Source organism: Pyxicephalus adspersus, chromosome 3, assembly GCF_032062135.1.
Source record: "Pyxicephalus adspersus chromosome 3, UCB_Pads_2.0, whole genome shotgun sequence".
In the NCBI taxonomy this organism is placed as follows: domain Eukaryota; kingdom Metazoa; phylum Chordata; class Amphibia; order Anura; family Pyxicephalidae; genus Pyxicephalus; species Pyxicephalus adspersus.
Genome location: NC_092860.1, coordinates 127,201,141 through 127,216,419, shown reverse-complemented (window position 1 = coordinate 127,216,419; position 15,279 = coordinate 127,201,141). Strand labels below are relative to the sequence as shown.

Here is a 15,279-nt window from a genome sequence, read left to right as displayed (position 1 = left end):
CCTGCACACAAAGTAGAGCTCCGTTCATATCTAGGAGTTGTCTCTATGTCATATGTCCTTAACTCGGGGACTACCGTACTATAAAACACTAAATAAATATTGCTCAGGGGTGGTACCTAACAATCAGCAGCCAATAGGAATGCTGCCAGCATCTGTTCCTTGACAGTTGCTAGTGAACATGGCGTGGTGCATTTCCATTGGGTGGTGGTTGTTGGGGGGTGCCAAATTATGAAATTGGAGCATGGAAGGTAGGTGTACCTAGGGGTCATTGCTAGGGTACCCAGAACCAAATGACAGAAACAAGAACACATTTGAAGTCAAAAGTACCTCCAAGGTCAGAACAGAAATATTTATGTATAGACAGGATAAAAATATAATAAATAAATAGAATACAAAATACACACACATAAGCAAATTTCAAGACTGAACAATTACTAAGAGCAGATGTCCCTTTTAGGGGAAGCGGGTGACCAATCAGCAGTGAGCTCAGGAATCAAGAATTATATTTGTTTCTATTCAAACAGGTGGGGCACACAAAGTGCAAGAGACGTTTGAGGACCGCCTGTCTGAGTGCATACTCAGGGCGAGATCAAGTAGGTGCTTTCACACAGAAATGATAAATCTGTTGGAAGGAAGGTAAGCAAGGATGATGCCTGACCCACATGTAAAGTATTGTAATATTATTACCTGTCCTTAAAAAACTTGTGACTCACGGCAGATTAGCCTGGGATCGCTTTAAGACAAACAGAACCTCAAAGCTTTTATGTCTATTGTGATGTCTCTTTAGCTAACCCATCATGCTTAAATAATCCTGCTAAAATGTTTATTTGGAAATTAAGCATATATAAATAACAATTTAAAACAGTTCAAAAACAAAAATATATAATAAAATACTAAAATAAAATGTAAACTTAAATTATATTAAAATGTTAAATTTATTAAAATTAGATCAAATCCTGGCACATCAAATATTATAATCTGCATTTACCAAATAAGTACAGAAAGTTCCAGCTGGTTTTTCATAGAATTTCATGGTGAATCACTGACAAAATAACACTTTAGCGCATGAGATTAAGAAGTCAGCAAGCAAATCAAACAACCAATCAAAATACTTTATTTAGTGTTTCATTAAAAAAAAATCCTTATAAACAAAGAACTTGCTTATCTTTTATTGGTGTTTATCTTTCCACACTGCAACATGTTAAATATACATGGCATCAACAAGATAATAACACACATGTAGAGGTGTATAAAAATCTATTTAGGTGACCTTTTATAAAAAAAAGCTCAGAGTAGGTAGACTTAATTAAAGTGCAAGATAAGAAGGCTGAACGCAAGGACTCAATACAAGGTAATTATTATTTCAGTGACAGTGGGACTAAAGGAGCCATTGACTAGTTTACTTCTATTCTGCAATTACCATAAAGTATTCCACCCCAAGAAGCATCTTACAGGTTTAGATTTGAGTGATCAATAGAGGAATGCATTCAGGAAAACTGATTCCTTCATACTCCCTATTTATTCCTGGCATTTTAATGACACTTAAATAATTGTGCAACTTCATATTTGTGTGCAAGACTGTCAGAATCCTTCAGAAACAAACTTGTTTCAGTTCCACATTTAAAAACATCAGAAAATAGTTTCACTTCATTTTCATTTGACCATATTGTGCAAAATAGATATATTGCAGAAACCCAGCTGTAGGTGTGTCCAGCTGTATTCGGTATTTGCAGACCAAATATAAAGTTGAAGAAAAATTTCCTAAATTGCTCTGATCATGTTTATCGCTCAGTTATGACGGGTCTCATGTTTGTATTCCGACACACCAGGTAGTTGTAGGTTTCAAAAGTGGAGATGTGTTCATATGATATTGTTTTAGAAAATTTTAGAAAACTACATTTTAGGGGTTTTTAAACATTTGATAGCACAACAATAATTATTTGTTGATAACTGACAATACATTGCAAATATGAAAACTGACAATGATTTGTGACTATCAGGCCATAAAAGTTGCTTATCTGTCCAGAAATACATAGACGATAGCCCTTAGGTAAAAAAGTGATCAGTATTATCACACAGTTTTTTTAAAAGGTATGGTTTACCCTGGTATGAAAATTTATGGGACGGCATGTCACCATAACGAAACCAGTAATGACTTGTAATGCAGGAAAATGAATATTTCATTTTAAAAGGACTGGTAAGGCAGCTCTATATATGTGTATTATATAAGTACAGGCAAAACTAAAAAATGCTTTGTTTTTGTTGGAAAAATATGAAACATTGCCTAATAATGTGTTGCATTCTTATTTTAGCCAGCAGATCGCGCTTTATGCTTCTTTTCACATTTCCCTTTTTTTTGTATCGCAAAGCATATTGTTTACCAAGCTCAACAGCTTATGCTAAAATGTTATCACTGTTTCGGCCCCACTTTACCTAGAGTGTCAGAGGTCACTGAATGTCAATAAATTTATGTAGCAAGTGGCAGACTGTAGCAAAGGTGACAGTTTATGACTATGTTGTAAAGCTTGAGTTGTCAGATATTTCTTTTTAATTTAATTTATCTGTATATATGCTGTGATGCATATCCATATTTTAAGGATTAGACTTTAAGCAGTGTACTCAATCCAGCATGCTAACTTCCTCAGGACCTCCTCTGTTACTATTCACTGAAATGTATCAGATAGTATCACAAATGGACAGTCCTAACACTTCTCAAATACTATTCACCCAAAGATTAGGAATCACCAGAAGACAGTCCTAACGCTGCTACAGGACAGTACTAACAATGTTCTAATGCTATTTACTAAAGAACAGGAAATCATCAGAAAACCACTGCTGCAAACCTATTAATCCATTGACAGTGAATTATCAATAGCCAGTTCTTGGTCTAATCCAATACTACTTACCATGGAAACAGCATCACCAGCAAACCTAATACTGTTCCTATACTGGTAATCAAATGACAAGGCACCAAGAAATACCCATAACCCTAGTACAATAACTTTTTGACTCAGACATGGCATCTACAGGAGACATTACCAGCATTGGTCCAACTATCCACCTTGGGAAAGGTCATTAAGAGGAGACCAAACACTGGTCCAATACTATAAACCCAAAAAGGTCATATAAGAAGACAGCCTTAACGCTGCTCCGATACTATACACTAAAAGCCAGGAGACAGGACATCACCAGAGGACATTCCTAACACTGGGCCTATTCCCCCCAAGAAAGGCCAATAAACCAGACAACCCTAACATTGCTCCAATAAAATAGAACCATGGAGTGGATAGAACTAGAACATAGAACATAGGCCAAGGGTGTCAAACTCAAATACACAGTGGGATTACCTACGTCTATAAATTAGTCCAATGAGGGGCCACGCATAGGCAGAGAGCCCGCTAGTCTAAAGACATGAGTGATACCGCTACTACAATTCCTGGCATTACTTGCGTCTATAAAACAGTCCAATGCGGGGCCACGCATAGGCAGAGAGGCCACTGGTATATTGTCGCGAATGATGCCGGGAATTGTAGTAGCAGCTCTTTTTCAATGCAGCGGTGGGCCAGCTGCAATTCATATTTAGGATTCCTTTGGGGGACAAAAAAAAAAAGGACGTTGGGGGCCAGAGTTTGACACCCCTGGCATAGGATAGAACAGTCCTAACACTCACAATAACCAATGTGATATCCAAGTGACCTAAATGTTTCCCCTAGTCAGTTCAGATGGAACATTCATTAACATTTAAAGGGTACAAATTTCAACAGTGATTTTTTTTGTTATAATCACCCTCCTAATGATTCTGTATTTGTTCCTGCAAAGAAGCAGTTGAGTAGGACTGCAAGGTTATATAGTATTATAGCTAAGAGACATCGATCATGAACTGCAGGGGACACCAGCGGAAGTGTGAAGAGCACCACTTTAATGAATGAGGTTACCAGACAGTAACCAGTGTGGAACAAAGGGTGAACATGGTGACTTTGCCTCTACACCTTACATAAGCTAGAACACTTTGTTGGATCAGAATACCCCGACAAACTTTCAGATAAACATACAAAACATAGAGCTATCCATAACACCAGGATGAACAGCAAATGTTGTTGGCACCAAGGTTTTGTTTATTGTACACATTTCTCTTGGCTAGATATGTTGTATAAGATGACTGCATTTTTTGGACCTATCCATTATTCAGTAGTAATGTTGCAATACACTTAATTGCTTTAAAAAAAGACTGGCACAGAAATATGAATTATATATATATAGTTATATAGTTTTATATATATATATATATATATATATATATATATATATAAATATATAGTTTTCTTTGCTAGCATTTGACTATGCAACAATCACAACTTGCGGGTCTTCAACTTCTATATATTCAATATACAACCTGCAACCTTTTATAAGCACAAGACCACAGGATGAATACCCTTATTCACGCTAATTTCTCATCAATGGGTACTCAACAATTTTGTTAGTTTAAATGAATCCTACTTGTGTATCAACACTACTTTAAGAACTACTGTTCTGAATATATCACTCAGAACCGATCACTATACCATCTACTATTAATCGTATAAAGTCATATCCCCCTGAAGAAGCCTAATCTGGGCGAAACGCGTCGGGGACTTGTATACAGAAAATACGGTCTTATTATAATACTACCTTTTCTCATTTTTCTTTGCTGTCTACTGTTCATGCTAGCAATAATTTGTCTAGTAAAACACCACATTTCTGTGACTCAGAACAGAAATAGGTGTAACCAACAGAACATGTTATGTTAACCTGCAATAATACTTTTACTACTGTGTTTCTTGTATAACATAACCAGGCAAAACAATGTACTACATGCTCTAGGTTTGTGAACTATGTATTTTTATGACCTTGTTATATATGAAGTAAATATATATTAATACATTCATAGCTTGACTTAAAACTCTTGAGTCTCAAAACCTCTTTTTTTGCTTTCTCCTTGCACTCCATGGTTTTTCTGTAATTTAATATACTAAAGAGGGAGGCCCAACTGCATAGACTCCTATTATCTTGGGGAGAACAGGCAACATCCCCATCTCCTTGCCCCCTTTTAACCCTAGCCCTTCCCGTAGTACCGGATATTTGTATTTTTTATATACACAACACATTTATGTTACCCTAACGTAGTAACAAATGTTAATGCTGCCTAAATCATTTACAATCAGACAGCATTAGAGCCATTGCAAAACAAATATGGTCGCCAACTTTATCCGCTTGGAATTTCAAAAAGAGAGAAAGGCGTATATAGACACATTGTGATAACAAGCCCCATGGCAATCCCATGATCTGTACAGCTAGAGTTACTCTCTTCATTTAACTACTACATTTAAAACACAAATCCTTCAGTTTAAAGTTCGAGGCTAGTATATGTTCCACAGTGTTTGCAAGCAGTGCAAAAAGTTTGCCTAATGGTTGTACCGGTATCCAAGGATGGTGTACATCAAACATGTTGTACACATTACTAGTGACTTTCCTCTGATCATTTTCAGTCTTTTTAAAGGTAAATGAAATAACATTTTCACCACTATTATATGCAGTTAAGAGTAACAGTTCTTGTAGTTAGCTACCCATGTTTTTGAGAGTAAATAAATCCCATGGATCTTTTGTGGCTTTTTCTAGTATACCCGAAGGCAAAATATGACAGATCAATGTTACTGTAGTCTGATGAAAGTAAAACATTCAGACAGATAGTCTTCTTATGTGCTTTCACTTAGGTCAGACATGGCGCCATAGTGGGTATTGCTCTGTCCATGTAGGAGAGACTGGGTTTCAGGACTTTTTTCGTGATGTGGATCTGACAAGTTGATGCTAATTGCTGCTCTTACATTAGCCCAGAAAAGGCCATGCTTGCTTTTCTCCTTTGGCCATTCCAGAAATGTCCTTTTTGCCATAAGTGCTTTTAGTCTGGAGTACTTTGAAGGAATGATGTACTGAGGAATTGGTTCAAGTAGAATTAAAATTAAGTTGTCTGTCTTTTCAGAAAACAGTTGTTGATGAGCAAAGTAAAGTTCATAATGGCACCACTCACTCTGAACAAAATGAGGAGATAAAACAAAGATGGACTTGTAGCTCTTCTCAATACAATTAATAATGTTTTCCACAATGGGTTTTCCTGGCAAAAAATGTCTCTCATGCTGACAGATCCGTATTGAGTTGTCCATGTTCTCTATACTTGGCAACATAATATTCTTAACCCAAGATGAATCCTGTTCACTATAAGAGACAAACGCATGAAAGTCGAAATCTCTTCCGAGTTCCCAGTTGCCTTTCATGGATTTCCTGGTCCGGCTCTTTGTCTGTGACCACTGCCAAATCATTTTTAAATACCATGGCACATCCCAATATTTGCATATAGTAAACAGCAGAGCAAATCCAACTATAATTGGCACAACTATAACTGGGACCAGAATAAAGATGTTACAGTATATTTCAGGCATGTAGAAGTCAGCCAGCATCACACCTTTAAAATTGTCAGGGTGTTCACAGACATAATTCTTTGGCCAACCAATCAGTTTCTTTGGTGATTTCATCACTTCATGAATAAATGTTCTTATCTCACAAAAACAGTGGAATGGGTTGTGTCCCATGCTTATACTGGAAACATTTTTACACTTGTGAAATATTTCATCAGATGGATAAGGAATTTGATTGTGTTCAGCATGGAGCATCATTAGACGAGGTAACAATGTACAGTCTGGCAAATCAAATAATCGATTATACCCGAGATTTAAATATTCTAATTTTTCAAAATGGGTCATGTCTAATACCACATATGTTAACTCATTTTTAGCCAAATTCAGCCATGTAATATTTTTTGGCAAACATTTAAAAACAGAATTGGTCAAGGAACAAAGAGACAAATTCAGCTTCCTTATACTTTGCGACCATCCGCATTGTTCCTCATTGTAAAGAAGCTGGTTCCGACTAACGTCAAAATGTTGTAAGGATATCATTTTGTTTGTCATGGAGCTCACCTTGGATAACTTTTGCAGCTTATTGTCTGCCATTATTAGGGTTTTCAGTTTAGGCATCGTTGAACAGCCTTGAAAGACATCATCAGCCATTGCATTACTGGTAAAGTCCAAGTGTTCGAAGCTGCTAGGTTTTAAAGGACACTCCATGAAGAGCAAATTGGCAGAAGTTATTGTCAAATTTGTGATGTTCATTTCAGAAAACAGTCTGTACAGTATTGTTTGGTTAAAAAAGAAGACTTTATTTTCAATATTGTGTATGTAAACCTCTTTCATGGAAGAATTGGAATAGGTAAAATTAAGATCTTTGATAATCCCTTCCAATGTAAATTCAGACAGATGGAACTTCTCAACTGACGAATGCCATATATTCTGAAGGACAAAGGTAAGAATATTCCATTGTAAGGAAAGGCCAATCATAGTTAAATGAGTGACTCTGGAATTATTGGCTATTGCTGGTATGTAGCTCTTAAATTCATATTGAAACTTGTCAAAATTGGACAGTTCCAAAGACTCAGATACATTCACAGCATCAAAAAGTAAACTGAAAATATCCTTTTTCAAGGACAGAGAATCAAGGTGAAGATACCTTGTATTCAGCATGAGTAAGCTGCCATTTTGATAATCCAATAGATTTTCCAAATCCATAAAGACACGTTGTAGTTTTATTTGAGAGACTGCTTCAAAATCTGATTTTAGGATCTGCTGAGCACCAAACCCCAAATACTCCAGTTGTAATAGATTTCCCAAATCTTTACATACAGACAATGTTCTGAAATGATTGTATGAAATGTCCAAATACTGAAGGCTATCTGGAAATGTACAAGAGACATTCTCAAGCTTGTTGTTAGATAAATCCAAATGTTTTAAGGATTTGTTAGAGTCAAATACATTTTTGTTCAGATTAGTGAGTAAATTATACGAAATATTGAGAACTTTCAGTAGCAACAGATTGTTGAGGTCTGTTGTTTCAAGGTTTAGGATATTATTATGTGACAGATCCAGTACAGTTGTCTCTAGAGAGATATTTGTTGGGACAGAACCCAATGAATGATAGGAGTAGTTGGTAACAAGGTCCTGATCCTTAATGAGTGGATGTTCAATACACTGTATATCAATGAACATAGAGGCAAAGATGAAAAATAGGATGAGGATAAATTCAGCCATATTTCCACGTTGGTCTTTTTCCATTCACAGATTTTAAAGAGATTACATATTTACAGAAAATTGCATGTTTCCACCTAAAAAGTAAAAAATATAAGCATTACTGAAAATATTTAAATTCTTTAGTAATTACTAAAATTTTAAAATAGCCTATGAATTACCAAGATATGTGCACCCAATACTGCAGATTTGAAGCAAAAATGTAACCTTTTTTTTATCTCTTTTATACCTCCTCCCCTTTACCAAAATTATGACTTTTTTCAAAACTTGTATCTGCATAATATTACTTCCTCAATTCCCACCTAGGTTACGGCAATATGTGACCCTTCTGTTGCTTCCTGGGATACCTACATCACATATCCTAAGAAAATTTAGTTTCTAGGTAATCCCATGATAGAAATCCCATAATCTTGTAGAATAAACAGATTCACATTGCACTAGATTTTCCAATGACCAAGGGGTTATAGGGAAGACCTGTAGTATAAGGGCTGGGGTGAGAAAAGGTTCACAGCCTGTGGGCTTGTAGGTATATTTTTACTTTATAAACAAGAAGAAAATGTTAGTGTAATAAAAGGAATCATGGTAAATGAGGTATAAGATTCAATTTAGGCAGTATAGATTGTTAACATATTTTTAAATGTACGTATACACATGGATCACTTTACATGAAAACTGTAAAAATAACCTATAAATGTATATTGGTTTCAGTTTAGAAAAGCTTTTATATAACAAAGGCAAAGAGCACAGATTATCTACACACCTATGCCTGTTTGCCTGAAGCCAGGTGTAAAGTTTATAGAGACGAACATCACTCTTCCATAACTCATCAGACTGCAGCGCTCAGCATATGGCCAATTGTCACACAGGAGAGGAGAAAGAGTCCTTAACCTTGTCCTTTATCCAGCTTCCATCTATGGTAACTGGTATACTGTATATATACCACCTTATATGTATTATTATTATTATTACACAGTATTTATATAGCACCATCATATTACACAGCGCTGTACAAAGTCCATAGTCATGTCACTAGCTGTCCCTCAAAGGGATACCATAGTCATATGTCATTATTAAAGTCTATGGTCAATCTATGGTCAATCTATGGTCAATTTGGGGATAGACTTTAAAACCTAGCTGCATGTTTTTTGGGATATGGGAGGAAACCGGTGTACCCCGCGGAAACCCACGCAAACACGGGGAGAACCTGCGAACTCCATGCAGATAGAGTCCTAGCCAAAATTCGAACCTGGGACCTAGCAGTGCAAAGGCCAGAGTGCTAACCACTGAGCCACTGTGCTGCCCACGTAGACGTAGAGCCCATGACCCTTGGCTATAGGCAGATCCCTAATTTAATTTTAAAAATCAAAGTGAAAATTTGTTAAATTTTGGGTAAAGTTAATTAGGAACTAGCAGCAAAAATTCAACAATAGAAAGTGAAAGCAATACCTAGTTTTAATGTACAGCGCTGTGTAATATGTTGGCTCTATATAAATCCTAATTATTATATTTATAATAATTATATTAATAATAAAAGTAATAGTTCAGTCTGATCCACAACAGTACAATTTAGATGGAAATGTAACCGGCTCACTTTATTGGGTACTGGACAGTTCTACAATAAATTACATTGTCTCTTGAATGAAAATTTGTAGGGAGTAAAATCATTACACTAAAGAAGAACTAATCTCAAAAGTCCCCCAAAACAAAGAAAATCCACTTACCTTTAGTCCCGCAGGGCTGTTGATCAGTCCGGAGGTTTCTTCCATCAGGTCCCGCGTCGTCCCAGCATCCATCCTTGGGCCAGCGCTCCGGGCATCGCAATCCTCTCCTCTTTGTCCTGGTTTTTCTTCCTAAGTCACCTGACACAGGTGCGAGATCAGGTGACGTAGATGGGAAAAAAACTTACCGATCTCACTGCGCATGCTTTTGACAAAAGGGCTCCTCTTGCGCATGCCTAAGATGCTCGAGCATGCCCAAAAGGAGAACCCAAGAGCTTCCCGGGATGTGTGACGTAGGTATCCCTGGAGGCTTTGCGCTCCCATTTATTCTCGACTGCCTAGGCTGCACCCTTTTTTTTACAAAGAACAAACAGAATTTTTACCTTACATAAAAGGGTTGTCTACCCTTTTATGTAAAGTGAAAATTCTGAACTCCCATACTGGTCCAATAGCTTCAAAACAATGAGATAAAAAGTCAGAAATGTATTTGTTCAGCATTAGTAATTTAGCCTCTTACTGGACAGTAAAATTACAATGATAAGCTCACCCTGTCACTCTGCTTTGTCCTTCGATTGGTATTGGCTGGGGTGATGTGCTGCTTCCTCCTCCTATGCTCCAGCCTTGCTATACTGGAAAAGAAACCGCCTGATACCTGATAAAATGATAATGTACTAATAATTACAGAGCTGCATTCATTTGTGTTTTCCCTGTATTTCAGCTTTCGCTCTTCTCAGATCACTTAAGTTCCCCATGTAGATTGAGTGTCACAAGGACTAAATAACAATAGCTGGGAGCTTGTGAAATGCCTTGGTCTTCATGCAAACGGCAAAAGGAACTGAAAGAGGAACTACTGCTCTAGCTTATTTAACATGCACAAAAATCAGAGCACCTTCCTTATTTACCAATCTCTAACTTAAATTAAACAATCAGTGACTGTAATAGCTGCATGTTAGTTTACATAGAAAGAAAGTTACAGATAACACCGATCCTTTACCTGCAGATTCATGTAGAATAAATATAAATGGTGTCAATAGACTTAGATATAAAAATGAGAAACCACAATAAATCATGTAGTTGTTCATAGCAGCTAATCAGATTCCTTGTGTTGGTTTATATGGCTTGCAATGTATTTGTAACTTGTTTTTCTTTTATATATATTTTATATATATTTATGATATTATACACCTGCAAATATAAACAGGGGGCTCACAAAATTGAAACAAGAAAAACATTGAAACAAGAAAACCTAAACACTGTGACCAGGATGGAGACATATCGGCAATTAGGAAATCAGCAATACTTACACAAGTTTATTTCGTTGTCAGCATGTAACATTCAGGCAAGAAGCAGCTCAGTCATATCAGAACAGCTCTGGCAGAGCAGGAAGTAAAGTGTCTTGTATACACTGCTGTGCCTTTCATATGGCAAGTTTCTGTGTGCTTTACTCTGATCTCACTGGCTCTTCTTTGTAAGCAAGCATTCAACTGAAATAAACTTCTATTCAGGCATTAAGTGCATGTGTATTAACTGTGTATTTTGAGCTTTAAAAAAATAATTGTACATGCTTATGTTAGAAATGTACATACAAGACCACATTAAACTGCAACAGTATATAGTTGACTGTAAAGTTTTCAATATGTTTTTTTAATAAAAATATAGAAGAATCAATCAAGAAGAAACAAACATAACCATGGGAAGCCAACTTCAAACTGCAGAAAAGCAGGGAAATGGTAAAGTTTTAGTACTCACGTATAACAAGTGAGCTGGAATAGCCAAAGTTATTAATTCCAGAGCAATAGCTGAACATTTATTGTTAAATACATTCTGAAAAGTTAAACTTATCATAATGTCACATGTCTATCTGTACAACACATGCAGGATATATGTGAATATAAATTGTGAAAATGGTGTCAGCAGAGGGCTGTCTATTCTCTTTGGCTGTAGGGATTTCCTCAAACTTTTCCAGTTTACCTACTAAGATAAATAAAAGAAAAACTGGGGGGTACCTGGGAGGAGTCATCCAAATTCATATTTTAACTGCAGGCTATGGTTACGTTTCAGCATCCAATTCAGATATTGCCATGTATTCTAATTAGTCCCAGAGTTCCCAAAATTCAGGGTAATACCTTGTAATTACTGCCTTATGTAACATTAACTCCATCCTGATGAGTCACAGTACCCAGTGCCATTCCAGACTTCACAGTTGCTTTATGGTTCTCTTGACCATGTACACTGAATAGAGCTACCACTCAGGGAAACATATTTGGTTAAAAAAAATAGGACCAAGGTATACAAGTCCAGCAAAGCAGTTTGCTTTTTCATAGTCATCGAACACATTTTCTTTCTCAACTTTGGCTATACAGTGCATGAAACAGTGAAAAACAATGATGGACAGCAACAGAAACATTTAAAGATTCCTAATTATATCTACTGGCAGGCTTTTCTTTTCTTGAAACAGTATTAATGGTTGTCAGGAATGACCATGGCTTTGGGTGAAGTCTATGTCCAGGAAGAAATAATCCCACAGGTTGACCCCACAGTGAGCTTCCCCGGATAACCAGGTCACCTCGGTTCATCTATTTGGCAGGGAGGTAGATTTAGACCTAAGTTAGCAATCCATGAGTAATTAGAAAAATTAGATTTTAGATTAAAAATTAGCTCTTTATGGCAAACTTGATTAAAACTAGATAAAATCCTTTATTTAATTTGTATAATATAATCCTACAAACATAACAGTATACATCAATTATGCAAACACAATAAGGGAGAACCTGTACACTTAGTACAGCCAGTTGGGAATCAGGTCAATAAACACAAAAAGTAAAACCAGCACCTCATGGGTATTTAACGTCTCACAATTTACAAGATTTGTATGATACAGACTACAGTAGTTTCAGATCTTATGTTTTTCCAGGAAAAACAGAAAATAAATCATTGAAGATATATATCAAGATACCAAGTGCAGTGGTACCTCAGTATAAATCAGCTTTGGAATAAGTCCAGCTTGGTATAAGTCAAGTTTGGACACAAAATATTTTGCTTGGTATACAACCTTTGTGCTAGAACTTGTATGGGTCAAATGGGTCATAACACTGCACTATCCTTATTGACCTCTATCGAGACAAAGCCAGGACTGCCCACGAGCGTCAGTACGCCAGTTGCTACCATTCAGTGAACAACCCGCGCTATAACTCTCTGTGAATTACATAACATCTCCTCCTCCTCCCTTCTCAGCACCACGCACTGGACTCTTCTCAGCAAGGTAAAGTGAGATTAAATTTTCATTTATTTCATCTAATTGCCTTTGTAGTTATGTATTTTAGTATTAAGCAGTGTTTAAATTATTTTATACAGCCCCATCAATGTATAATATGCCAATAACAATAGGATTTTTTTTCATGGGAACGGATTAATCATTTTCCTTTTACTTCTTATGGGAAAAATTTGTTTGGTATAAATCCTGTTTGCTATAATTCCAAGGTTCTGGAACGGATTAATAACTTATACCAAGGTACCACTGTATATCTATACACAAAGGACTGTATATCTATACACATACTAGAAATAGTATCACATGTGAGGGATATATATTGTGAGAATTACATATAAATGCACTCACTGCAAAAAGGCATTTCAGGCTCCAGCCTAATTTTAGGGTTCTCTGCCCACTTTTATTTACCCAAATGTCAACTCAAAGCAATCTTCAGACATTTCCCTCATAGGGGATCGGAGTCATTACAGCATGACAGGGGAATAAAACACAAATTTAGCCTCCTGGTTGTCACAGAGCTGTTGGTCCTGCAGATCTAAACATCTAAACTCCTTGGAGCCTCCTGGGCTCTCTCAGCATACAAGCCACACACAGCCTGTCCACCTCAGCCCCATGGCCATAGACTGCAAATCCCCCATCTTAAAGACAGGTGCTCTTTTTTATCCTCAGTCAGGTGCGTTCAAGCTATCCTTAATATTTGGCTTGGAAGAGGGATGAAGTGCCTGGCCCACTCATTCCTTCCAGGACACTCCGGGCCTGGATGCCAATTAAAGAGTACCAAATATACAGTACAACATATACTTACAGCCTTATCCAGGCCCTTTATTCCCTTCTCCAGGTGAAACTGAGATAAATGATGCCAAATACCCCCTGAGTTTGGCAGCAAATTATTTGCTCTACTACGATTTATATATATATATATATATATATATATATATATATATATATATTATCAGGAAGAATAGACCTAATCCTGTGTACAGCATGTGCCAGGCTAAAGATTATACTGTATTATTATGACCTTCATATGATTAATAAAACCTTCACTTGCACATTGCCATTGCTCTATATATATATAAAGCAACCCTTATTAGGAAATTAATTGCATTGGGTTATAATCTTAATACTCATACAGCAACCAGAAGCCTGCCAGCTCTTGGAGGAGGATCTCAACTAAACAGGACAGACATGTCAAACAAGTCAGTGTTTTCCAAAATATTGAAGCACCCTGCAGGAGCATATGTTGCCCTATTTCACTTAGCAAATAATAATGTGCCACAAATGTAAAAAAAATTGAGAACAACCAGGTCAAGCAAAAGAGTTTGGTAAAGAAATACTTCAAATAAGCATGAGATAATTAGGGAGATGCCCATACATTCTTACACAGATGTGCCACTAAAATTCACACATTGACATGCACTTTATATCGCATTATAACTCAGATTACCATGAGTGTGTTATGATATGCATTAAATTGTATTAAGTGTTCACTTGTGATTTATACAATACCAACAAGCACTTTAATGCCAATTAGTTATTTACAAGGCAAAATATGCATCAGCCAAAAAGTATGAATCCTGCCTGGAACCCTGGGAGCACATGGTTTGGCTCTGGTGTTTCATGCATTAAGGCATTTTGTATACTGCTGTATTGCCATTTTTGTGTAATGTATACGTGCCATTTATTAGTGTTACCACATTCAAGACCTATGCATTGCAGTGCACTATTACTGTGCATTGTTGTGCACTACACTTAAATATTGTACATGCACCATTTTTGCACCATTTTTGCTGCATTTGACACTCATCTAAGCTGCATTTATTCAACCTATGTTAACATATAAAATAATGCAAACTATTCAACCTCTCCCTTTCTACTGGTAAAAACCCCTCAGCTTTTAAACATGCCATAATTCTCCCTATCCTAAACAAACCCTCACTGGACCCCTCCCTATCCCCCAACTACCATCCTATCTCCCTTCTCCCATATGTCTCCAAAGTTCTTGAATGCCTTGTCTACAAAAGACTCACCCATTACCTGAGCACCAACTCTCTCCTTGACCCCCTCCAGTCTGGTTTTAGAGCTGCCCACTCCACTGAAACAGCCCTTACTAAAGTGG

The 15,279-nt window shown here is 36.7% G+C and overlaps 1 protein-coding gene across 4 annotated transcripts in view; it reads right to left on the bottom strand.

The window, feature by feature from the left end:
• Positions 1–1,091: 1,091 nt before the first annotated feature.
• Positions 1,092–15,279, bottom strand: part of LOC140327124 (toll-like receptor 1) — a 19,485-nt gene continuing 5,297 nt past the window's right edge. The window contains exons 1-3 of one of the 4 annotated variants that reach the window (XM_072406328.1): positions 11,194–14,075; positions 10,437–10,541; positions 1,092–8,248 (exon numbers count right to left, since the gene is read on the bottom strand). In XM_072406328.1, the coding sequence (XP_072262429.1) occupies positions 5,733–8,198 (2,466 nt within the window). In that variant the 5' untranslated portion in view covers positions 8,199–8,248; positions 10,437–10,541; positions 11,194–14,075 and the 3' untranslated portion in view covers positions 1,092–5,732. Of the gene's footprint in view, positions 8,249–10,436; positions 10,542–11,193; positions 14,076–15,279 lie in introns of those variants that run through there. The other 3 variants (XM_072406327.1, XM_072406329.1, XM_072406330.1) reach the window with 3 other exon arrangements.